A 27,445-nucleotide genomic window follows, 5' to 3' on the forward strand; every position below is an offset into this window, starting at 1 on the left:
TATTTTAATTTCTTTATTCCTTACCTCTGATTATAGAAAAAAATACCTTTGGAAAGATTGCAAATAACAACTACTTGCAATTTTTTTTTCTTTGCATATGTGTATGACAACACTTAAATATCCGTGTTGTAGAGGTTTACTATAGTGAAAAATGGAAAACAACCTAGGGGAAGAGGAGTTAAATAAATTATGATACATCCATTCCTTGGGATATTATTCTGCACTTACCTAGAATAAGATAAATTTATATTTTGTCATGAAGAGATAGTGCTTTCAAGGCAAAAAAAATAAAAAACTACAAAACAATATGTATAATATAATCAAAACTTTATATAAAAAAATTAAGAAAAGCATTCCACCTCCTAATACCATCACACTGGGGATTCAAACTTTAACATATGAATTTTGAGAGGACACATGCATTTGGTTTATCACATTTTACCACTGGCCCTTACACGCCCTCTCCTTCTCACATGCAAAATACCCTCATTTCATCTCAACAATCCCAAAAGTCTTAACTCATTTCAGCATCAACTCTAAAGTCTCTTGTAAATACTATCTAAATCAGATATAGGTGAGACTCCAAGTATAATTCATGTCATTCTTCCAGAGACAGAGATCCTCTTCATCTATGAACCTGTGAAACCAAATTAGTTACCTGTTTCTAAAACCCCAAGGGCATGCACAGCAATTTGCCTCAAATGACCTGCTAAAAAACAGCCTCCCTGTCGCCATTGACACTTCAAACATTACTGGATTTGCTAGATCATAAGGTCGAAGCAGTAACACATCTTTCACAGCAGCCTGAACCTCTTGCAGAGCTTTTTCTTGTTCTGGGTCCCACTCAAAACTAGCACCTTTTTGGATTACTTAGTAAATTGAACAGAGTAACACACCCAAATGTAGAATATGTTCAAAAAAAATTCAAATAGGTCCCTAGGCATTGTTCCTTTTTCTTTTTTTATCTCAGTATGCCCTATATCATTGAACCCCAAGAAATTTTGCTGAGGTAGAAGGCCCCTGAATTTTTGTCTGATTTATTTTCTACTCTTTACATGCAGATGTCTTACCAATAAGTCCAGAATAGTTGCTACTTCTTGCACTCTAGGTCCAATCAGCATATATTATCAATATAAGGGACAAGTGTGATATCTTGCAGAAGGAAAAGGTGACCCACATCTCTGTGAAATAATTAGGACATAGGGCTGGAGGGTTAGTAGATTCTTAAGGGTTGTAACTGTGCCAGCCACAGTATGAGATGCTGCATGTAATTTTCAGTCATCTCAGACTTGTGGCTGTAGAAGATGAGGATCTCCTCTAGAACACTCAGAGAATCTTTCAGGTTAGTTATGTAGCACTCACACTGGGAAACTGAATCGCTGAGCTCATGTTTTTCTGCCATCATTTTGTCCGGCAACACTAGGAGCAACCGTTTTCGTAATATTATTTTTTTCCGAAAAATGTGTAAGTATAATATAGAGTCATTCTGATTCTTGCTTTTTTTTTTTCTTTTTGAGACGGAGTCTCGCTCTTTCACCCAGGCTGGAGCGCAGTGGCGCGATCTCGGCTCATTGCAAGCTCCGCCTCCCAGGTTCACGCCATGCTCCTGCCTCAGCCTCTCCGAGTAGCTGGGACTATAGGCGCCCGCCACCACGCCCGGCTAATTTTTTTTTTTTTTTTTTTTGTATTTTTAGTAGAGACGGGGTTTCACCGTGATCTCGATCTCCTGACCTCGTGATCCGCCCGCCTCAGCCTCCCAAAGTGCTGGGATTACAAGCCTAAGCCACCGCGCCCGGCTATTTTTAGTATTTTTTTGGCTTAATACTCTTAAGTAAAAAGCAACAATTGCTTGCAAATAGTTGAGGTCACAAACAAGGTATCATATTGAACTGTTTGCTCATAACTGTCAATGTGGCCACCTCAGATAAAATATATTGAATACAGGAAGGAGGATTCTATTCTTATCACAATGAAAAATTGTTAAAAACTATAAGGTACAATCCCTATTGTTAAGGAGCTTAAAGTTTCCTTAGTAAGATGAGAAACTATATCGATGCAGTAGTATTTCTTAAAAAATAATTTTAACAGTGTATTCAAGTTTCACAGACACATGCACATGTGTACACAGATGTACACACACACCACTCTCTAGTCACAGAAACGTATAATTATTATTATTATTATTATTATTATTATTTTGAGGCAAAGTTTCGTTCTTGTTGCCCAGGCTGGAGTGTAATGGCAAGATCTCAGTTCACTGCAACCTCCACCCCCTGGGTTCAAGTGATTCTTCTGCCTCAGGCTCCCAAGTAGCTGGAATTACAGGCATGTGCCACCAAACCCAGCTAATTTTGTATATTTAGTAGAGACAGGGTTTCACCATGTTGGTCAGGCTGGTCTCTAACTCCTAACCTCAAGTCATCCACCCACCTTGGCCTCTCAAAGTCCTGGGATTATAGGTGTGAACCACCATGACTGGCACATTATTTTTTAATATTACTAACATTTTAAAGTTATCTTTGATATTACTGCTTGAAGATTTACAGACTGAGGTATTTAAATATGCATAAAATATAATTTTCTGTAGAGTTCAGAGATACTTATTTTTCACTTCCATGTATAGGTTAATATGAGAGAGACAGACAGACAAAGGGATCTGAATGATACCTGCCATGAGGCAGTATAGTCCCAGAAGAGGGAAAATTTAAAATTATGAGAAGAAAGTAGGCATGGCTTCAAAGAAGAGGTACCCAAAGCATGGTATTAGAGAAAAATCAGAAGGCTGTTGTTTGCTTCTATCACGCTTTTATTGTGTAGTCTTTGGCAAATCATTTAGCATTTTCAGAATTCAAGTTGTTTCTTAGTAAAATAAAAAAGATTGAATTGAATTATCCGTCACTAGGATTCCTTAAACAATCGTGTATCGCTGTATTCGAGAAAAAAGTGTACATTTTACAATTCATTTTATTTAATTGTGGGGATAATAGGTTTTCAATTTTGCATGTAAGTTAAATTTTAAGAATGGTTAAAATAACTTTAAAAATAACAAAATTGCCCATGAAATTTAAATATATATGCTGACATTAAACTAGGTAGAATGCTCACATTGTGAGCAGCATGTGGGAAATGAAGATAAATAAGGCAGTAAACAATTCACTTCATTCTCTGCTTCCTCTTGGAATCAATGGCAGAGATTAAGGGAAAAATCTCCTGGACTCTACCTTCTCTCTTTGATCTTTCACTGTCTAGCTCTTGAATTTGTACTCACCCTCTCTGGTTTGCACTTTTCACCCACTGTAATTAAACTTGCCTTCCTCTGTAAATTTACAAGTATCACAATACATGCAGATGTCTGTATCTGTCTCACAAACCTACACATAGTTGGGGATTAATAAATGTCTATTGAAACAACAATCAAATTTAAAATTTAAAATTTTATGTTTACAATGAGGCTCAATTAAAATGTAATATAAAAATGTATATATAAATCATATTAAATAAAATGTCTATACATGTATACATATAGATGGTAATAATAATACACAAGTGAACACTTACTGCTATGATATGGCTAGTTATGTACCTGCCAGTATGCTAAGCACTTGACTAGAATTACCTTATTTTATTCATAATAGCCCATGAACTAGTTATTGGTATTACCTACATTTTACAAATGGGAAAAATAAGGCTCAGAGAGACTTTATGTAATTGTAATACATAATTAATTAACCTAGAACTAGTAAATTTTCAGCCAATATTCAAACAATCAGTGTAATTCTAGTAGCTACAATTTATTCTAAGTATCAGTCTGTCTACTATCCATCCATCTATCCATCCACCCATCCATCCATCTATTCTTTATGTCTGCATCAGTCCATTTATCTATAATCTGTAACTTAATTAAAATCATATAAGGTATATCTTCTAAATCCTGCTTACTTATTTAGCAATATATCACCAACATATTTTACATCATTAAATATTTTAATATTGTCTTAATGACACATATATTTCCCTCTGTTTTTAACACTATCTACCTCCTTCTTTAAAAAGAGATCTTTATTTCCTTGCTACTTAATCTATATCTTAACACAACTTAAGCTTCTAGCTTCCTAAAAATACCCTAGAAAAATGGCATTTTACTCAAGAATATTTCATAAAATAAGTCAAATGTGTCCCTGAATTTAATTACGTACTCATGAGTTAATTATTATTTAAAAAGTCTATTCAATTAGCTACATATCACATTGGAGTTTGAATTCTCCAGCAATTTTTTATTCATTTAAAGTCTGAAGCCAAAATTCTAAAATAAAATGCTAAATGACTAAATGGGTTCCCCCTAAGGCAACTGGAGATGACAAGGCTAATATGGTCTAAATGAAAATGAAAAATGTTTGGAAAAATGAATTTTTGTGTTAAAAGGGAACGTTTTGTTTTTCTTTCTTTTTATTTTAGTTTTTTTTTTTTTTGCTCATACTAAATGCTTTATGCCAGCCTAGTTGAAACAAGCATATTTTTCTCAAATGAAAATAAAACTTATAATCACCACTTATATTTTCATACACTTCAGGTATATAAAGTACTGTTTAAAATGTGGCTAAAATAAAATGGTTGTCACCTGAGTAAGATTCCAAGAAATGCAATCAACATTCCAAGAAAGGAAATAAAATGAAGACTATCTTTCTGAAGAGATGAGTAAAAGAATGCCAACAGCTCAATGGTTCAAACCAATTCCATCATTAAACTTAATTCTTAGCCAAGCAAAACTCCCAAACTGAAAGCCCCACCCTATGCATTGCACTAATAAGCAATCCTTTGTTCTTCATCCCCAATACTGTAAAATGATAAATGGAATATTTTTACATTGAATAATTAAATATCATGACTTTACTAAAAGCATATCATCCTTTAAAGACTGAATTAAATAAACAAGAAACAATTTTATGTATTTCAGAGTATTTAGTAAGAAGAATTGAATCACAAATACTTTATGACCATAATATTCACCTTTGTCTTAAACTATAAATTGAAGTTGTTTACATGGATGTGAAGACAAAATGAGGCCTGGTAGTGAATTTGCATTTCCTATCTTAATTCTGTTATTAGTCATCTGGGTAATTTTCAATCAGTCATTTATCCTCTCTGGGCCAAATTTATATATTTTTTATTCACAGAGAAACTTTGGTCAGGCATTTTCCTAAGGTCATGTTCAGGTCTGGAATTACATTTGATAACTTTCTCACTGAGTAATCCATTTGATACTGATTAAGGAAAATGAGCAGAAAGTAAGAAAGTTGATAAACTATCAAATTCTATAGGAATTACATTAATGGACTCCAGAAATTTTTTAAAAAGTTTTAGTTGCAATTCTATTTAATATCTAATCCCCACAATCTGCCATGAATAATCTCTTAGAATGCCAATAAATATTTCATCTTCTTAAATCATTTTTACAAAATGCAGTACCCTAAAAAATTTGTCACCACACTGCTTTTCTCATGTAATTATAAGGGACTTGAAGGCAAATATCATGACTTACTCACCTCTGCATTCTCCAGCACCTGGCAGTGTCTGACACCTTAATGACAATTAACAGTAATTGTTAAATGAATGAATAAATGAATGAATGAATGATAACCTGACTTGAAAGCATACTGATTTGCCTAGCTTTTTGGAGAACTGGGTTTGAAAAGTTTTTCTATTAGAAATTGAATATTAAAATAGTTTCTACTATTTTGTTACAAAACTTATAATAACCCTACGATATATAATGTTCCTTGTTTTAAAATGTTCCATGTTTTAAGATTATTTTATATAACTACACATAAATAGTACAATATTTTGCCATTATCTTTTAAACGCAATCAACTTGAAACTTATTTAATGTGCAAAGAAGAGCAGAAAATCAAGAAACTGGGGAAAACACAAGCAGTGAGATTTGGACATGAGTCACGCAGTCATTTAACTATTAGGCCACCAAGGAAACAGTACTAGACCATCTTTGCAGAACGTATGGTTTAATTGGAGAGACAAGCATTAAGTAAATTTTTAATTAAGTATGGAATTATAATCATTTATATTTGAACTGATGATAAATCCAGGATGATATGAAACATGTTTAATGGAGACATAACCTAATTTGTGGGTGAGGGAAGGCTGCACTGAAGAAAATATGTTTAAGACGACATCTGCATAGTGTGTAGGAGATAACCAGGCAAATAGGGAAACATTATAATGCAGACACAACAGCATGAGCCAAGGTCCAGGAGCTAGAAAAGCCTTTTGTACTGTAAAGTATCAGTGTGGTTAGAAAGCCATTTCAAAATTGGTCTGAGAAAGCCATTACAAAAGAGGTCTAAAAATAGACAGATGTGTAGGGTTAGTGCATTCGGGACTTGGGCATGTTAAAAGTCCTTAATTTTATCTTACTATGGCAGAGGAGATGTATTAAATTGGTTTAGCAAAGTATGTGATTTCATACAATTTGTGTTTTTACAAGATCACACTAAGTATTCTAAGAGCAGCAGTGGATATGTGGTCAATATATAAGGATATTGAACAATAATGGGTGAAAAAATGACGAGGATCCATATTAGGGGATTTGCAGTGGGAAGGAGAGTAGTATGGATTAAAGTTAAATTTAAAAACAATAATTGAGAAGACTGTGTTTGGGTGTGAAGGATGAAGGAAAGAGTTATCAAAGATGACTCCAGGTTTATGCCTTGATTTGCTAGTTAATATTATATGAGCAATCATCTGCCTTGAAACTGGCTGAGGTCCCAAAGCTGATAACATAGAAAGAATTTCAGACCTCCTTTGCAGAATATACTGAAAAAAAAAAAGGAGTAAAACTGATATTATAATCCTCAGCGAGTATTTTTCAAAGGGGCAATTTTGGAAATGTGTGGGATGATTCTGGCTATTACAACCATTTGAATACCTCTACATATGCTGCTGTGTGCTAAATGATACAATCTTATGAAGAGTCATTCTTCATCCCACAAAACTAAACTACTATATATATTGATAAAAGAAAAACTTCAGTCTAATTAAGTTCAAAGGAATTTAAAGGAGCAATGAATGATTTGTGAATCCGGCAGCCCCCAGAATCACAGCAAATTCACAGAGACTCCAGGGGTGCCTGGTGGTCAGAACATATTTATAGACAAAAAAGGTAAAGTGACGTACAGGAATCAACGTGAGGTACAGAAACAGCAAGACTGGTTATAGCTCAGTGTTTGCCATATTTGAATGCAGTCTGAACGCTCAGAAGACTATGAGTGTTTGAAGTATGGCTGCTGGGATTGCCCAACACTGGACTATTGTTACAGGTGCACACTATTAAGTTAGGTTTTCAATTTTATCTGACTATCAAACCAGGTTACACAGTTCATCCACAAGGACTCAAATATGGAAGTACAGAGTCCTTCTCAGGCCATGTTTACTTTGCTTTAACAATATAAATCATATTTCTTAATATTAATACTAGAATCTCATCTGGGCATGGTGGCTCATGTTTGTGATCCTGGAACATTGGGAGGGCAAGATGAGAGGATTACTTGAGACCAGAAGTTTGAGAACAGCCTGGGCAACATAGGGATACCTCCTCTCCAGAAAAAAATTTAAAAATTAGCACAGTGTGGTGGCACATGCCTGTAGTCCTAGCTACTTGGGAGGTCAGGAGGGAGGATTGTTTGAGCCCGGGATGTTAAGGCTGCAGTGAACCATGATCGCACCACTGCACTCCAGCTACAGCCTGGGCAACAGAGTGAGACCTTGTCTCTAAAAAAGCAAAAAACTACAATCTTTTATGTTACATGAAAAGCTAGCTATTAAACAAACAAACAACAAAAAAAATTATTGAGATGGAAACAATGGAAAGAAGATATGATGTAGAAAATTTGCTCATGGGGCATATTCTTATTGCTGAAGACAATTTACAATATAACATTTCTAAGTCCATATTTACTTGGCAATATTGCAGCACAATAGTGCAATAACTGAAAAAGAAAACTAATTGCATCGTTGCAAATATGATATAGATCCCCTAAAAGAAAATTAGACCAAATTATTAAATTAGTAGTGACAAATACATTTCAATCTTATTAGATTTTAGCAGTATTTTTTGTCTTAAAATTGTTTTATACTTTCTCACACAGTTAATTTTTGTGGACCCCCCCAAAACAAAAGATATGCATCACTAAAGTTACATGCTAAAATTCTATTTAAATGTAATTTTGTTGTTTGTTTTTGCTTACTTTTTTATTTTTTATGTTTTATGTTTCTTTCTTTTTTTTGTTATACTTTAAGTTCTAGGGTACATGTGCACAACGTGCAGGTTTGTTACCTATGTATACATGTGCCATGTTCGTGTGCTGCACCCATTAACTTGTCATTTACATTAGTTATATTTCCTAATACTATCCCTCCCCCTTCCCCCTACCCCAGGACAGGCCCTGGTGTGTGATGTTCCCCTTCCTGTGTCCAAGTGTTCTCATTGTTCAATTCTCACCTATAAGTGAGAACATGCAGTGTTTGGTTTTTTTGTCCTTGAGATAGCTTGCTGAGAATGATGGTTTCCAGCCTCATCCATGTCACTGCAAAGGACATGAACTCATCCTTTTTTATGGCTGCATAGTATTCCATGGTGTATATGTGCCACATTTTCTTAATCCAGTCTACCATTGATGGACATATGGGTTGGTTTCAAGTCTTTGTTATTGTGAATAGTGCCACAATAAACATACGTGTGCATGTGTCTTTATAGCAGCATGATTTATAAATCCTTTGGGTATATACCCAGTAATGGGATGACTGGGTCAAATGGTAATTCTAGTTCTAGATCCTTGAGGAATCGCCACACTGTCTTCCACACAATTCTTATATAGTGTCTTAAGTTCTTTTCTTGTCAATCTTGTCTTTTCTGTTCTTTTCGTTTCTCTTTTCCCTTCTTTTCAATCAGACTGAAAAAAATGGACAAAAAATCTTAATAGACACCTCACCAGTGAAGGTGTACAAATTCCAAGTAAGCATTTGAAAAGATGCTCAACGCCATTAGGAATGTGCAAACTAAAAACGCTAAATAAGATACTCTCACTCCTATTAGAATGGTGAAAATCCAAATCCAAAACCCTGACAACACGAAGAAAGGCTGGTAAGGACGTGGAGCTGCAAGAATTCATTCCTTGCCGGTGGGAATGAAAACTGGCACAGAAACTTTGGAAGAGAGTTTGACAGGTTCTTATACAACAAAACGTACTGTTAGTATATCATCCAGAAACTGTTCCTCAGCATTTACCCAAATGAGTTGAAATTTATGTCCACACAAACCTGCACATCATTTTTAAACTAACTTTATTCATAATTGCCAAAACTTGGAAAAAACAAAATATTCTTCAGTATGTGAATGGAAAAGTAACCTGCAGTACATCCATATGATGAAATAGTATTCAGTGCTAAAAAGAAATGAGCTATCATACAGCAAAAAGGCATGGAGGAAACACATTTTACTAGGAAAAATAAGCCCATCTGTAGGATTCCAACTATATGACTTTCTGGAAAAGGCAAAACTACGGAGACAGTGAAAGATCAGGGACTGCGGGAGTTTTGGGGAGGGGGAAGGAATGAATAAGTAGAGCACAAGGGATTTTTATGACAGTGAAACACCTCTTATGATACTGTAACATTGACTATATGCCATTATACATTTGTCAAAATCCGTAGAACATACAAAGAGTGAACCCTAATGTAAACTACGGACTTTGGTAAATAATGATATGGGCTGGGCACAGTGGCTCACACTCGTAATCCCAGCACTTTGGGAGGCTGAGGCGGGCAGATCACCTGAGGTCAAAAGTTCAAGACCAACATGGACAACACGGTGAAACCCCATCTCTACTAAAAATATAAAAATTAGCCTGGCGGCAGAGGTTGCAGTGAGCCGATTTCAGCCACCACACTCCAGCCTAGGCAATGGAGCGAGACTCAGTCTCAAATAATAATAATAATAATAATAGTAATAATAATATGTCGGCTGGGTGCAGTGGCTCACGCCTGTAATCCCAACACTTTCCAAGGCTGAGGGGGGCAAATCACTTGAGGTCAGGAGTTCGAGACCAGCATGGCCAACATGGCGAAACCTGGTCTCTCTAAAAATACAAACATTTGTCGGGTGTGGTGGCAGGCACCTGTAATCCTAGCTACTTGGGAGGCCGAAGCAGGAGAATTGCTCAAACCCAGGAGGTGGAGGTTGTAGTGAGCAGAGATCACACCACTGCCCTCCAGCCTGTGTGGCAGAGCGAGACTCTGTCTCTAAATAAATACATAAATAAATAATGATATGTCAATGTTGGTTCCTCAGTTGTAACAAATGTATCACACAGGTGCAGACTCTTGATGGTGGAGGAGGCTACCTGTGAAAGAGAAAGAAAGAAAAAGGGGTATGTGGGAACTATTTACTTGCTGGTCAATTTTACAGTGAACAAAAGACTGCTGTAAAGCATAAACCTATAATTTTTAAAAAATATTGACTTCTTTATATCTTTTATGATAGTCATGCCTTGGTGTTTACAAGTTGGAAATATATTTGTGTTATATATTACTTTACTTTTATTTGACATTATATTACTCTTAGGAAAGTATTTTTTTTTTTTTTTTTTTTTTTTGAGACGGAGTCTCGCTCTGTCACCCAGGCTGGAGTGTGGTGGCTCATCTCGGCTCACTGCAAGCTCCACCTCCCGGGTTCACGCCATTCTCCTGCCTCAGCCTCTCCGAGTAGCTGGGACTACAGGCGCCCGCCACCACGCCCGGCTAATTTTTTGTATTTTTAGTAGAGACGGGGTTTCACCGTGGTCTCGATCTCCTGATCTCGTGATCCGCCCGCCTCGGCCTCCCAAAGTGCTGGGATTACAAGCGTGAGCCACCGCGCCCGGCCAGGAAAGTATTTTTAAATTATTGGCTAGGTTGGGGTGGTTTTGAATTGTATTATAAGATAGTCCATAGATGAATTAAAAAAATTAGTTAACAAAAAAGGTGATTAGGTTTGATACAGTTGAGAACCATATCCATATTGATCACCTAACCGCAGGGCATGAAAATGAAAATGGTAAATTCATTAACAAATATTAAACAACAGGCAGAGAGAACTTCACTGGGGAATTTTCAGTGTGCTGTTAGACCTGTTTAGAAAACTACAACTATGGAAGGAAGCCAGGAAGGGGACTGCTTCTTCTCATTTTAAGCTGTGTTTGGAGTTCAAAAGAGTAATCTGTTCCTTGGAAGGTTTGCAGGACTTATGATATGTGCATGATTGAGAATTGGAACAGTCTGATGGCAAGAGACTAGGACTAGAGCTTTCTGGTAAGAGAGGAAGACACAGAGTGCATGCGAAATATCCTGCGCTTTCAGAGATTGGCAACATAGTTACGTGTTTTCTGAGTTAGATGTGATTTCCAGGAAAGGAAGTTGGCTGTGGGTCACTGTAAAGGACTTCTGATCAGGGCAGAGACTGACATCTCAAACTGAGAGAAATCATCATCACCACCCAGATACACTCTCTGCAACAGAAATCTTTTAATGGTTCTTGGTGGAGATAGCCAATGAACTCTCAAAAGTCTTTTATAAAAGAGACAGTAATTGCATATCCAAGGTCCTGACACCAGATTATAATGTATTTATTAAGTGAAATCTTTTCTGCTTTCTTGTTAAAAAGCAGCTTCAGAGCGTGCACGTGTGTGCTTGCCTGTGTGGGGTGTGTGTACTTCTCAGGGATGGAATGGAGGAAGATATACCAAGACAAAGCAGAAGTGTTGATTAATTCTCCCTCCTCTGCTCAGCTTTCTTCTCCTGGAGTAAACCCTTCCATTGCAGCAAGACATGTTTTCAATTGGGAAGCATTTCGAGTTTTGTGGTAAATTGAATTGCACTTCTTAATGCCTCCTAAATACCCATTCATTAATAGCTGACATGGCCAGAAAAACTGTGAGAGATATGCCCAGGATTTCATGTGGACACAGGAAGAATTTGTCCACAGAGAAGGTGGAAATGAAGTTTTTTGGGAAAGATTTTATAAGAATCTAAGTTTCAGATGTACCGAGTTTGTTGCTCTGGGAGACTCCCAAGGGAATAGATCTATGAGGGAGAGGTTATTTGTTTACAAAGCACAGAAGAACAAAGTGCTTACTTAGTGTTCCAGTAGGAGTGAGAATGGTAGAAAATAATAATCACTAAACTATAATCTCCTTAAGGGCAAGAAATTTGTTCAATGCAACTTTGCTTAATTAATGACTAAATTAATGCCTGGTAATTAGTAGGTGCTAATAAATTTTGACACATGTTGCAGAATAATAAAAAGTCACAATGATTTTAAAAGATAATATTTGTTGAACATATAATATAGGCCAAGAATTGTCTAAATTGTTTATGCATGTTAATCTTTTAATCCATGAACTGCCATGACCTTAGTGTTATTATGGACTCCTATGCAGAAAAGACAAATGTAAAAATTCTTAATCAGTTGTAACCTAGAAACGATACTAACATTTCTGATAAGACTTAAAATATATATTAATTCTCTTTGCTGAAACCTTTCACTTTGTGACAGTAGTATTAATATTTGGCAGTAATATTTGGCAGTTAATATTTTAAGATATTTTCTCTAAGTTTAAAGGAGCCATGCTTTCTTTAAAATATTAATTTGAGGGGCTAAAATTAGTTTGAGGGGCTAAAATTAGTTTCCTTAATAAAACAGTCTGATGTTTTTAAGCTGAAAGTCTCCCTACAATTTGATATATTCATATTGTATTTTCTAAGTTTTCATGCTTGCTTTCTGCTGATGCAAACTGTATCAAATAAATTGTGATGGTTGCAATAATGCTTTTATTTATAATCATGTTTTTACAAAAATTAAACATGTTTTAAATTAAATCCATCATTTAAGAAATAATTCACGTTTCCAATGTAAATCATAACCACAAGGAGATATAATTTCACACAGTTAGAACAGCTATGATCAAAATGACAAAAGTAAGGCAATTTTCGCCTTTAGAATATAGGTTATTGTAGCCATTCTATGTGAGGCTAGCCAATGGCTAGACTGTAGCCATTCTTGTGAAGATGCAGAGAAAAGGGAACTCACACACTGTTGGTGGGAATGTAAATTAGTACAGCCACTATGAAAAACAGTATGGAGGTTTCTCCAAACACTAAAAATAGAACTACCATGTGATTCAGCAATTTCACTGCTGTATTTATCCAAAGGAAAGGGAATTAGTATATCAAAGTCATATTTGCACCCCCATTGTTTATTGCAGCACTATTCATGGTAGCCAAGATACGGAATCAACCTAAATGTTCATCAACAGATGAATAGATAAAGAAAATGTGTTGTATACATGCAAATGAAATAGTACTTCAGCCATTTAAAAAATGAAAGCTTATCATTCATGGCAACAGGGATGAGCCTGGACAAAGTTACGTTAAGTGAAGTAAGTCAACCATAGAAAGATACATAGTGCACGTTCTTACTGACATGTGAAAGCTAAAAAAGTTGTACTCAGCAGTAAACGGTAGAATTATGGTTATTAGAGGCTGGGAAGGGTAGAGAAGACAGGAGGACAGGGAGAGGTTGGTGAAGGAATGCAAACCGAGAACTAGATAAGAGGGATACATTCTAGTGCTCAATAACACAATATGATGACTATAATTCACAATAATTTATTGCATATTTTTAAATAACTAGAAGAGAAGATTTGAAACGTTCTCAAAACAAAAAGCATAAGTGTCCAAGATGATGGATATTCTAAATACCCTGCTTGATTATTACATATTGTATGAATGTATCAGAATATCACACATGTCCCATAAACACGTGTAAAATATTATGTATCAATTAAAAAAAATTCACCTTTTGTCTGAAAAAAAGAAAGGAAATTAATTAAAGTATATTCCAAGAATGCCATAAATGATCACTATGATTGTGCACTGTCATTTCTGCTTGCCCCTTATTTGTCCCTGTAGTTTAAAATCCTCTTGTAGGGATACCTGAGGAGATTGGGAAGCCATTAGAAAGGTCATTCACACTACAATTCCAGCGCCTGTCTGTCCCACAGGCACTTCTGTGACTCAAATGTCTACAAGGAAGTCCTTGGGAGGAATATCATTAGCAATAAGATGATAGCCTGGGAGAAATTCGCTTAAGTGTGTAGTGATTGCCCAGAACATCTTAGAATCATTACAAGGTAATTCACAACATTGATCAAGTTTTTACCTTGTGTGCCATACCAAGTAAAATATTGAGAATGGCTAGGAGTTTTCAGACTCTATTCTTGGCATTTTAAAAAATGATAAACCTGATGATTTCAAAAGAATGGTCAAATTGGCATTCACACATTTGTTTCAAATGTATATGGACAATATTTCTGGAGTACACTTTACGGGTCAACTTTTAGACTTCAGCAAATATTCAGTGAGCATGTATAGTTTGTGCCAGGCCCTGCTGTAGGTGCTGCATTGAAGACAAGTAAAGCCCCTGTTATCACAGAAGACTGACATTCTCACATGATAGCAGGAACATGAGAACAAAGACAGAAGAGGCAATGCCCTTGGAGGCCCAGACTTCAGAACTTACATATCTGTATATTCTCTCGAACAAAGCAAATCATGAGGGCAGCCCAAGCTCAAAGCATGGAAAAAATGAGTCGACCTCTCAATCTGGCTCATCTAGTATTCTTCTGAGCCATGGGGAAGTACTTTGACTCTCCTATGAAGTTTAAGAACACTAAGCTTAAGATGACTAAGCACAGCATTTTTTCCAGTTTTTCCTTTAGTGAAATAACATGGACATTGACCCCATTAATGTCATGGTCTAATGAAACGAGCTAATTTATCTGGAGGAGTTATAGATATTTTGTCTCATGGTCAATGAATGCTATAACTTTAAGATTTGTGTCTATCTTGTATACCATCCCCTCATTGTATTGATGAGAAAATCATATCTGAAAAATGCAGTAATTTTTTCAACGTCACAGAGTTAATGACAGAATCAAGATTCCTGACTCTGAATTACATACTTTCTGTATAATAGCATGTTGTCACTAAAGTTTTGTTATAGATAATGATTAGAGAAGTGAATTGATAAAAATGCTATTTATTACAATCATATTATTAAAACACTGTATACATTTATGCTTAAGTGTGCAAATTTTAAAATCAGATTATCCAGGTTTAAAACTTGCTCTACCATGAACTGTATGAACTCTATGGGCAAGCAATTTAACCTTCGTAAACTTTAATCTTCTCTATAGTAAACTTTAATAATAATAGTATCTGCTTTGTATGAATTTTTAAATAAGGATCAAATAAGTTCTGTCACCTAGCACTCAGCCTGGCATAGAAAAAATGCTTAATGATTAACATAATATTTATTAATCAAATTTTTAATCAAGACTAAATCGACACATAGTGAAAATGCTTAGATCTTAAGTGTGTAATTCAATTAGTTTATAAGTATTTAAACCTGTTTATAACTTCCTATAAAAATGTGGCATATTGCTTCACTCAATAAATTTCTCCTGTGCCTCAACCAGTGAATTGCTACCTATTATAGGCAACTTCTGTACTGATTTTAATCACGTAGACTTATTTTGCTACTCTTGAAGATTATATAAATGGAATTAGGCAATATGTACTGTTTTTGTTCTTTGTTTAATATAATATTTTTGATATTGAACAATGTGAATGAATGTGTAATATTAATGAGTTTTTCATAAGATTATTGCTGAATGGTATTCCATTGTATATGTGTCCTGGAATCTTGGAATCTGATTATTTGGTTTCCTGTTGATGACATTTCAAGTTTGAATATATCTATACAAATCTTTACTAGAAGGGCTTTATTAGAGATATATATTTTGACTTAAAAAATAAATATCTTGAAGTAGAATCACTTAGTTTTATGATAAATGAGTGATGAACATTGCTAGAAGCTCAAACATATTTTGCAATTTGTTGTACCATTTTACATTTCCACCAGAAGTGTTTCAGTTTTTGTTACTCTATATCCTCAAAATAAAATTGATATTACCAGTTTTGTTCATTGTGACTATTACAGTGAGTATAAAAAGCAAAAACTGAAAACATTCCCTTTGAAAACCAGCACAAGACAAGGATGCCCTCTCTCACCACTCCTATTCAACATAGTATTGGAAGTTCTGGCCAGGGCAATCAGGCAAGAGAAATAAATAAATTGTATTCAAATAGGAAGAGAGGAAGTCAAATTGTCTCTGTTTGCAGACGACATGATTTTATATTTAAAAAATCCCATCCTCTCAGCCCAAAATCTCCTTAAGCTGATAAGCAACTTCAGCAAAGTCTCAGGATACAAAATCAATGTGCAAAAATCACAAGCATTCCTATACACCAATAACAGAAAAATAGAGAGCCAAATCATGAGGCTTATTTTGTAAGAAGTTGAAAATAATGCACATTTTATAGTTTAGTCTGCAATTATTGGATGTAGTATTCTATACACGTCAAGTCAGAAAACTTCTGTTACTATCTCAAAGTATGATTATGGGATTTGTCTATTTCTCCTGCTCTCACTGCTTTTACTACATTTACTTTGAAGCTCTATAATCAGACATATAATTTCTTATAATTTGTGTGTCTCCTTGGTGAGTTAATCTTATCATTATAATAAACCTCTCATTATCTTTCACAATACCCCTTAGATTCATATCTACTTTCAGCCACAATTTTGCTATTTGGATTTTGTTTGTCCCATTATTTTCCTTCTCCACTCTGTACTTTCTGCCTTCTTTTTCATATATTAAATTATTTTTTAGTTTTTATGTTTTAATTTCTGTGTTTTTAAATATATCTTTTTTGTATTATTTTATTGATACTTTCAGGATTGCCATTTTCATATTTAATGTATCAAAGTCTATTTATAGTTACTATTATATCACTTCATGAGATAAGCAAGAATCTTATAAGAGTAGAATTTTACTTATCTCCAACTCCAGAAAATGTTAAGTACAAATTATAGGAGGCTATTATTTTGGACTAAGCTTTTACACTAGGCCCCAACAGACCAGAATAAAAATCAAAATGGAGTAATTTATGCTAAAGTTCCAGATTGCCAAACTTAAACTAAGTTGTTATCTGACCTTTAGATAAATGAGAAGAGACAGATAACAGCCAACTTCTCAAAGAGGCCAACTGAAATCTTCAGGTGACAGGATTATGAAATTTTCTCTACTTTAATCTTTACACACACAAAAAGGTTACCAAGGCAGGGTGTACTGGCTCATGTCTATAATTCCAGCACTTTGGGAGGCTTAGGCAAAAGAATTGCTTGAGGCCAGGAGTATGACACCAGCCTGGGCAGCATAGTTAGGCTGCATCTCTTTAAAAAAAATTAAAAATTAGCCAGGTGTGGTGGTGCATACCTGGAGTCCCAGTTACTTGGGAGGCTGAAGTGGGAGGACCAACTGAGCCCAGGAGTTCTAGGCTGCAGTGAGTTATGATTATACCACTACACTGCAGCCTGGACAATAAAGTTAGACCTTGTCTCTAGAAAATAAAACAAAAGAGTTAGCTTCAAGTAATCTGATGTTAAATAATGTTATTTTTCTATTGTTTTTCCCCCTGTCCCCACCTTACAAGAAAAGTAAACTTTGAAAGGACTACTGACTCATTGTTCACTTCTGCTTCCTTCAGCCCCTCTCTATGAAACCAAACTCTTCTCATTGGAACTGATTCTACTTCATGAAATGAAGCATTGCCTAATTCTAGAATCACAATAAAACCAATTGAGGTCTTTAAATTCGTTGTAATTTCATCCTGTGGCACTACTTTGTGCTATTGTTAACATATATTTTATATGTGTTATAAACTCAAAAATGCACTGTTACGGTTTTTGCATTAAAAAGTCAGGTGCCTTTTAAAGATATCAAGATAAAATATATCCTCTTTTTCTGTTTTCTCACATATTAACCATTTTCAGTGCTCCTCACTCCTTTTTCTAGATCTGGGTTTCCATCTGGTCTCACTTTCAGCATAAAGAATTTCTGTAGCATTATTTTTAGTTCAGTTTCACTGCTGACAAATTCTCTCAGCCTTCATTTATTTGAAAATGTCTTTATTTTGCTTTTATTTTTGAAGGATTTATTTACTAGATATAGAATTCTGTGTATACATTTTATTTCAGCACTTTAAAGATGTTGTCATCCAAAAAGCCGGCATGGTGGTGCATGCCTGTCATCACTACTACTTGGGAAGCTGAGGCACAATCGCTTGAGCCCTGGAGTTCCAAGCTGTAGTGGGCAATGATTGTGCCTAAGAATAGCCACTGTGCTCCAGCCTGGAAAACACAGCAAGACAAAAAAAGAAAGAGAAAGAAAGAAAAAAAAGAAAAAGAAAGAAAGAAAGAAGGAAAGAAAGAAAGAAAGAAGGAAAGAAAGAAAGAAAGAAGGAAAGAAAGAAAGATGGAAAGAAAGAAAGAAAGATGGAAAGAAAGAAAGAGAAGGAAGAGAAAAGAGGAAAGAAAAGAAAAGAAAAAAGAAGAAAAGAAAAGAAGTTGTCATCCACTATTTCCAGGGCTCACTTGTTTTGGTAAGTCACTGTATTATTGGTCTCTCTAGCAATTGTAATGGGTCATGTTTCTCTGGGTACTTTCCAAAATTTCAATGTATCTTTAGTTTCTGGATGTGTGACTACAAAGTCCCTACATTTCGATTTTACAGTGTTTACACTGCTTTGGGTCTACTAAGCTTCTTGGATCTATATGTTAATATTTTCCAGCAATTTGGGGAAAATTTTGCCCATTATTACGTTGAATACTTTTCTGCTTAATTCTTCCTTTCTTATCCCTCTACACAACTTTATTAGGGTGTTTGATGTTATCTCACAGTTAGCCAGTATCTCTTTTATTTTTGTTTTTAATATATTTCTTTTTAAAAAAAATTGGATAATTTTTATTAATCTGTCTTCAAGTTTTGCTGATCATTTCTTCAACTGCTATTCTGTAATTGCTAACCTGCTATGAAAACTTACGCAGTGACTCGTTCCTTTCAGGCCTTATAAATTTCAGTTCTACAATTTCTATTTTGCTTTAAAAAAAAAATCATTCCAGCCAGTCTCAGTGGCTCACTCCTGTAATCCCAGCACTTTGAGAGGCTAAGGCCGGCAGATCACATGAGGTCAGGGGTTCAAGACCACCCTGGCCAAGATGGTGAAATCCTGTCTCTACTAAGAATACAAAAATTAGCCAGGCATGGTGGCATGCACTCGTAGTCCCAGATACTCGGGAGGCAGAGACAGGAGAATCGCTTGAACTTGGAAAGAGAAGGTTACAGTGAGCCAAGATCATGCCACTGCACTCCAGTTTGGGTGACACAGCAAGACTCTGTAATAATAATAATAATTTCCATTTATCTGCTGAGATTCACTACTGCTAACTTATTTGACCATAAAAACATCATTACCAAATTTTTCTTTAAGTTCTTTAACTACTTTATAGTGGCTGCTTGAATATCCTTATCTGCCAACTGCAGTATCTGGAGCATCTCAGGTTTTGCCTGTTTCTACTGATTGTATTAAAAAATATATACATACCCACACATACAAATATATATATATGTATATATATATATTTATCCTATTATACTGTTTCGTAACTTTTTTAAAACAATGTACAAGACATTTTTTATATCAATGACATTCAGATTTGTTATATTCCTCTGATTGATTCCTGTAGATTTTTATTATCAATATTATGAGTTAAATTATTGATAAATTAATCTTGTGGAGGATTCATCTTATACTCTTTTCAGGTTGGTCAATCTCATTTTCTTCCTTAGAGTAAATCCATTGTTATAAAACAGAGGAAAGTTATGGTCCTTCTAGGGTTTTGAAGGAATGTCAGAGAGGTTTATGAAGACCCCCTCACTTATTGGAATTCAAACTTCAAGGTCTGTGTCTCCTGCAGTGAGTGGCAGCTGAAATATTTGCTCAACATTTTAAGTCTCTCAATTTTTGCTTTCATCTGGGCTTCTTGAAGTCTTTTCTCCTTTTCCACACAAAAGCAAACAAAATTTAAGGGAAGTTTACATACAGATATGAAGTCTTATACTTCTGTCTGTGAGTTCTCCACTCATGTGAGCAGCTCTGGTAGCCCCAAAGTTTCCTCTTAAACCTCAAGCCAATAAGATTGATGCCTTCTGCTGATTCTAACCATCCTGCATTTTTGGGATGGAGGGGCTTCCTGGATGTTGGACTTTCTGTGCTAAAAACCAGGAAGTTTCCCCAGGGGAAAAGCCACAGAATCTTAGATCTCATCCAATTCAATGTATTTATTTATTTATTTATTTAGACAGAGTTTTGCTATTGCCACCCAGGCTGGAGTGCAATGGCATAATCTCGGCTCACTGCAATCTCCCCCTCCCAGGTTCAAGAGTTGCTCTTGCCACAGCCTCCCAAGTAGCTGGGACTACAGGCACGCACCACCACGCCCAGCTAATTTTTTGTATTTTTACGAGAGATGGGGTTTCACCATGTTGGCCAGGCTGGTCTTGAACCTCAGGGGATTTGCCCACCTCGGCCTCCCAAAGTGCTGGGATTACAGGCGTGAGCCACCTCTCCCAGCCTCAATTTCCTCTCTTATTGGCCATATCTTCATGCCTCCTTTTGGTAGCATCCTACTACTTCACATATTTGCTTATTTAATATTTTGTCCAATAGTAATAATTATTGCCTACAAAATAGTCAACTTTGTCACTACCAGAAGTAGGATATAAATAATATATTTTACTTTTCCAAGCAATGAGAGATTTGATATCAACGACCAAACTTGTCCAACTTATAACCTCATAATTCACTTCTGGGTGTAGTAACTATCACAAAAATAGTAGTAATAATACAGTGTCAAATTATAAGCAAAAAAAAACCACTTTATTCATAGAGAATTAACTTGTAAAACAATTTTCCAACATATTGGCAAAGCTTGTTTGGATGAGTGGATTTGGGTGGTAGTTTTCTTCTTTTACTTTCCAATGTTTTTCAAACGTTTGTATAATTAAATAAATACACATGCATATATACATATATGCGGCAACTTGGCATACTGAGGATTTTAAACTGAAGGAAATTGAGAAGACCACAGAAGCAAGAAGGTCTTTCTGACCTTCTTCTGCACCCCTTCTCTCCTGAATCAGGCCATAGAAACTATAGAGAATTTCCTTCACTCCTTTTCCCCTGCAGTGGGCCATAAAACCTAGTTGACCTTCCCCTGAAAATAGGTCATAAGGCCCTCATCCAAGGGATGTTCTCCCTGTGCCTGGAGAAAAACAATGTCTTTATCTCTGAAGACACAGAGACATGGAGAAGAATCTGAACTAGCAGGCCTCTCTGAGTTCCCCCGTTTATGCCCTTTAGATCATATCAGTTTTTGTCCAATAATGTTTCTGCACAACTATCCACTTCTTTATTTGATTTAACATAAAATATACAGTTTTCCGTTTCTTTTGAGCTTTCATTTCTAAAGGCTCCCATGTCACATAAAATTTGTATGAAATAAATATTTATGCCTTTCTATTGTTAATCTGTCATTTGTTATAGGGATCTCAGACATAAAATTTGTATCGGATAGGAAAATATATATTTCCTCTATAATATATACATATATACTATGTGCAATGAGAAGATAGCATCATGTTTATCAAATAAAGGTTACTTTATTGATTATAAGTATAATCTTAAAAAGGGGCAAGAGTTTACCACAAAGTTGATAACAAAAGTAATTACTAGATCTCTTATAAACACCATTGAATGTAACATGTGTTGTAAAATCTTAGAAAATATATTAAAATACTTTTTTTTTAAGACAGCAGCCAGCAGATAAGTCCACAGAGGCATACTGATGCCTACTAGCTATGAATGGCACAATTAAATTTGTACTCAGATACTATAAATAGTAAAATTACCTCTATGGTTTCTCTTAATATGCTGGGCAAAGTTCCATCATTCAATAGCTTCTAATTTATAGGGGCCATTATAAGACTGATAAGGGATTAGTATATGAATCACTTCTTTGTGAATGTGACAGCACTCATTTTCACAGCTTCGTTATGCTTGACAATAAATAAACTCACTTGAGAAACAACACAAAAAATTGGAAATGGCATGTATGGTAGATATTTCACATAGTCTATAAAAGTTGCAACCTTGTGGCCTGGATGCCTACTTGGTTTGGCCTCCTTTGCATTTTAAAAATTAGAACATTTTATTCTGCAATTCTTATTTCCATTTCTTCTGGCAATTCTGACTGGAACTGAACAGTGACAGCTCCATTTGGATGGAGTATTGGTACTTCAGTGTGCATGGTTTCCACTACTTTACTGATTCATAAACTGCCAATGTCTTCCATTTATCTCACTTGCTTGGGTTTTGTAGGTACTTAAGTAAATACACACACACACACACACACACACACACACATCTTAGCCTACAAAAGTGTGATTGAATAATTTCGCTAAAAAAATATATACAGCTATAAACAAACTAGGCTCTTTGGAAAAAAAATTGTGAACATAAGAAGGTGCATGACATTAGCCAGGCATAGCGATGTAGTCCTATAGTCCCAGCTACTTAGGAGGTTGAAGTAGGAGGATTGCTTCAGCCCACGAGTTTGAGGCTGCAGTGAGCTATGATTGTCCCAGTGTACTCCAGGCTGGGTGACGGAGCAAGACCTTGTCTCTAAATTAAATAAATAAACAGATAAATAAAAAATTAAAGAAAGGGAAAATACCTTCACAGTGCAGCAAAGAGCAAGAGAATTATATAAAAAGGGAATTTATGTTTGCTCTGCCTCCATTTTAGTCACAATGGAAAAAAGTCAAAACTGCATTTGAATGTGGTTTTCATTGGATTTTGTCTAAATGCCTTAAGAATAACTCTGCCTAAGGCAGAATTATGAAGCCATGCAGGATTCCAGGTGGGTCTGTCAGGCCTTTTTTGCTTCATTGTCAGGATGCATCTCCTGAGCCCATATGATGGGCAGCAGCCACTGGTAATTCTTTTTGCTTTCCTTGGGTATAATTTAGTGTTAGTGATGAAGTGTGGACCTGATTTTCTCATGTTCTATTCCTATGTCTCCTGGACTCCTTACTCAAGTTCCATTCATGGAAGACTTTTTTCTTGCAGAAAAGGCACTTATTTTGAAAAAACTCCTTGTCACTTTCCACAAAGGGCTAAGATTGTTCCTCATCACTAGTACTGCTTCCTGCATACCTTCAATGTGGTATCTTGACTTTAAAGAACCGTGAAACACTCCCCCACTTTATTTTTCATGATTAATGAAAGAGATTTCCTCTGTGGTGGATGAACTGGTTTGGTATAAAGGGGGTATCTTCTATATATTAGTATCTATAGTAACATTCTAGGCAAGAAAGAAGCATGCTAATACCACTCATCCAACCTAAAAACTTTAAGGATTATTACCAAGAACAAAAAATCAGCCCCCCACATGACAAACAGAAATCCCTTTGCATTGTTAAATGACCTCCTGATTATACCCGTCTGCCCACCCTTCCTTCAAAAAACAGCCCCCCTATTTTGTGGTGTGTAATCTTTATTCAAGCAGCTATCCCCATGCAATTACATTTGTCAAACTTCAAGCAGTTTTGTGTCTGTGCATTTTCACTGGGGTTGGAGAACTGACAAGGGAGGAATGAATCCTGAGTAGCATAGAATTTCTCCATGTCCTTTAATTCTATCAATGTTTTCTTCTCTCATTCAAACTGAATTCACCAAATCTGTCTGCCTACAGGATGACTTACTGAGACACTCACACCTCCCCCACTGTCTGCTCCCCCAGCTCTAACAATGCAACCATGATTTCTAAGACTGTACGAGTTTAAAATAAGGATTCTTGGCAGATCTGACGACCACAAACCTTCTGTCATTGATGATGTAGTTTCTGGGCTTGCTAAAGCATCTCTTGTCCCCATGAATGCCAGTCCTTGCATGCTGCTGTGTGCAGTAAAGGGTTAAAAAGCTTTGGAAAGACACCACGCATGTGTTAATTCGTGCTGCAGCAGCGTGCATCATTTCCACTTTGACCTCATAGTTAATCTGCGTGATAGTTAATCACGCAGAGTCTCTAGTGATTTTTTTTCCTATTTATTTCAAATACACACACCCACAGGGCTCTGCCCCCTGTAAAAGAAAAAAATCAAAACAAACAAATAACCCCAAAGAGATGGACCCCGGGGAGAACGCGTAAGTGTGAGGGCATGAGTATACGAGTGCGCGTGTCTTTCCCTCTCCCTTATTTGTCTCCGTGTGAGTCTCTCCTTGTACCCTCCCCCTGCCTCGATGATATTACTCCCCCAGACTTGGAAGCCGCTGCCAGAGTGACGCTTTGATGGTATCTGCAAGCGTTTGTGCTGATCTTATCTCTGCCCCCTGAATATTAATTCCCAAATCTGGTAGCAATCCATCTCCCCAGTGAAGGGACCTACTAGAGGCAGGTGGGGGGAGCCACCATCAGACCATAAGCATAAGAATAATACAAAGGGGAGGGATTCTTCTGCAACCAAGAGGCAAGAGGCGAGAGGAGGAAAAAAAAAAAAAAGCGATGAGTTCGCCAAATATATGGAGCACAGGAAGCTCAGTCTACTCGACTCCTGTATTTTCACAGAAAATGACGGTGTGGATTCTGCTCCTGCTGTCGCTCTACCCTGGGTAAGATGTGCCCTTTTTGGCGTCGTTTTCTTCTGAAGAGGTGGGGGGAAGGTGTGGGGAGGGGTAACTCGGGAGACCACCCAGATTTAAAACACTCTCCTAGGATGTGAGGCTTTATAATTTAGGGGAGAGTGAATATATGGGGCGGGGACAGGAGGGAGGAAAGTGGAAGGTCACTTTCGTTAATGTATTCATTTATTGGATTTTATTTTATTTTTTGTTTGGTTTTAGAGTGGAAAAGGTAACCTCATAAAGACTAAATATTTAGGGAGTAGCATTCTGACATTATTGCAATCTGATGTCGGAGTGGGCTGTGCTGATACACGCTGGCATCTGAGGCCGTGTTGCAAGCGTTTTGGGTGGGGGTCTGATGGAGAAATTTACAAATGGGTCCTGGAGCACACCGGAGAGATATGTGTGAGGGAGTTGGGGGGAGGGGCGGCGGGAGGCCCTGTTCCTGTGTACTAAGGCATCGCTTGCTTCTGCACCTGGCATTCTTAAGGTGAGTCGGCCAGGTTTTGCATCCAGTCCCATTGACCCAACAGCCAACTCCCTGTGTGCCAACGTGGTTCAGCACCAGGGACAGCAGTCCTGGTGAGGGCCAAAGGGATAGAGGCTTGTCTAACCTGATAGAACGTCTCTAAATATACTCAGGGCATCCACACAGACAGAAGGCCAATGAAGCCACGGGGCACTAATGAAATATACAGATCCTGATCTGATTACCTCTGCTCCCTCCTTGATATGGGAAGGGGACTACTGGGCATAGGGTGGAGAATGTAGTTAAATGATTGCATAGGGGAATATACGTCTGGAAAAGAGTTGGCCTTGCTGCAGTGTTGGAAAATATGCTGAACCAGGTGAATGTGATGCCAAAATCGTGAAGTACACATTAATGTTTTAAAACCTTGCTGCACTGAATAGAAAAAAAAGGAAAGGCTGGAGACTGGACTCCTGAAAACCCTGAGAATGTATATGTTCTGAAGTGCCTGGCATTTAAATTTACTTGAACTTCCTTGAGCTAAGAGTATTAGAGGAGCAACCATCCATGCAGCCTAGCTGACTATTCGTCTACCTACCTAAGCACCTCCCCCGCTCTCCAAGCTTTCTAACTAGGACCAAAGGCGTGTTAGAGGTCCACTATTTACATTACTTGCTTTCTTCTATACTTTCATTTTGAAATAAAGTTCTATAAATATACCTCTCATATCCTACCAATGTAAAGAAAGACACAAACAAAAACTAGCTATAGAAAATATCAAGACAGTGCCCTAACATTTTTTTGTGAGTTGACAATCTTACATGGTAGTTGTAACAAAAGCAGCTGAAAGGGATAGAGGTTAAACTAGTTTTTTTAAAAAATTATTGAAACTAGGCAACTTCTCTGGCCCCCTCTTCTCTAGAATGGGTAATAAGACAGATAGACTTATGATAAAGAGACCCAGGCAAAACAAAGAGTGAAAGCCTCACTTTGGAGTTTCTAAACAGAGAGAGGGTCTGCTTAACTCTTCCAGCACTTTTCGTACCTTCCTAATTTACTATAAAAATAGAATGTATTTTCACTAGGATTATAAGATTTCAGTATCTTTCTCAGAATATGAGAGGGCCTTTTACTGGAAACAGTCTTATATGTAATACAATTTGGTGAAATCCTGAAAAAAGTAATTTTTTGATTCAAAATTTGAACTCATTTTTATACTTAAGGTTGTGGATAGCTGTTAATTTGTTTCAGAAATTAGAAAATAGTTACTTACTAATAGAAAATATCTTTCCCCTATTTCTACCATTAATGAAACCTGTGGATTAAAATCTAGACAAGACACAATGGAATGTCTTTCTTTGTGACTCATCTCCATCTTAGTAAACAATTGTCTAACTTAATAGATAAAATATTATGTATTTTATCTCCAGTAACCCTATTTTAACCTAAGCATGTTTAACTTTACTATAGGTCATAAGAAAATAGTATTTAAGATGTCTTCTTTTTGCCACAGCCCCACCTTTTCCATTTCAATGTCTTATAAAAAGTACATTTGATGATACATTTTAATTTTCAATTTGTACCAGACTATCTTAGATGAGTTTTTTAAAAGAGCTCTAAAAATATGAGCTATCTGTAATGGAAACTCCCCAAAGTGGTAATTTTTACATTCTCTCATAATGACAGAGAATGGAGTCATTGCTGTTTGGTGCAGAGAATGTGATCAGAGTTTCAGTCTGCTGCAATCCCATTAAAAAAAGTCATTTGAATCACTGAGTAGGACTGGAGGTAAACAGAAGCTTTGATTTCTAAAGTTAATCCTGAGGAAGGACAATAACTGGGAAATGTTTGAGACATGAGGAGCCCATAGGAAATGGTACTTATGAAATAATACTTTTGTGGTAGACAGTAGTAGCAGAACTACCTAGAAAGTTAAAGAGAAATAAAAATAATTAATTGGTTTTTTATTTATGTAACTCAAAAGATTGTTTTCGCCCTCATGAAGTGACAAAATTTATTAGTCTGTGTCTTTACAAAAGTAAAACAAAGAGAAAAATAAAGCATTTTAGTGAGAATATTAATAACTAATATCTCTTCTTATGAGTGAAATAGTTAATTTCTGAAACCCAAAATTTTTGAAACATTCACATAGCTTGTGCTGTCATAAAAAATAACCCGGGAAACTTACTAAAATGGAGATTCCTACACTATACACTGAATGCT

At 36.2% G+C, this 27,445-nt stretch overlaps 1 protein-coding gene across 7 annotated transcripts in view; it reads left to right on the forward strand.

Annotated features, from left to right (window-relative positions):
* GABRG2 (gamma-aminobutyric acid type A receptor subunit gamma2) overlaps positions 1 to 27,445 on the forward strand; it is a 140,008-nt gene that overhangs the window by 25,566 nt on the left and 86,997 nt on the right. For 2 of the 7 annotated variants that reach the window (XM_058440108.1, XM_032158555.2), the window contains exons 3-4: positions 18,209 to 18,431; positions 18,488 to 18,612. In XM_058440108.1, coding sequence (XP_058296091.1) covers positions 18,327 to 18,431; positions 18,488 to 18,612 — 230 coding nt within the window. In that variant the 5' untranslated portion in view covers positions 18,209 to 18,326. Of the gene's footprint in view, positions 1 to 18,208; positions 18,613 to 24,105; positions 24,742 to 27,445 lie in introns of those variants that run through there. The other 5 variants (XM_058440109.1, XM_032158560.2, XM_032158558.2 and 2 more) reach the window with 5 other exon arrangements.

Source organism: Hylobates moloch, unplaced genomic scaffold (assembly GCF_009828535.3).
Source record: "Hylobates moloch isolate HMO894 unplaced genomic scaffold, HMol_V3 SCAFFOLD_6, whole genome shotgun sequence".
Lineage (NCBI taxonomy): Eukaryota > Metazoa > Chordata > Mammalia > Primates > Hylobatidae > Hylobates > Hylobates moloch.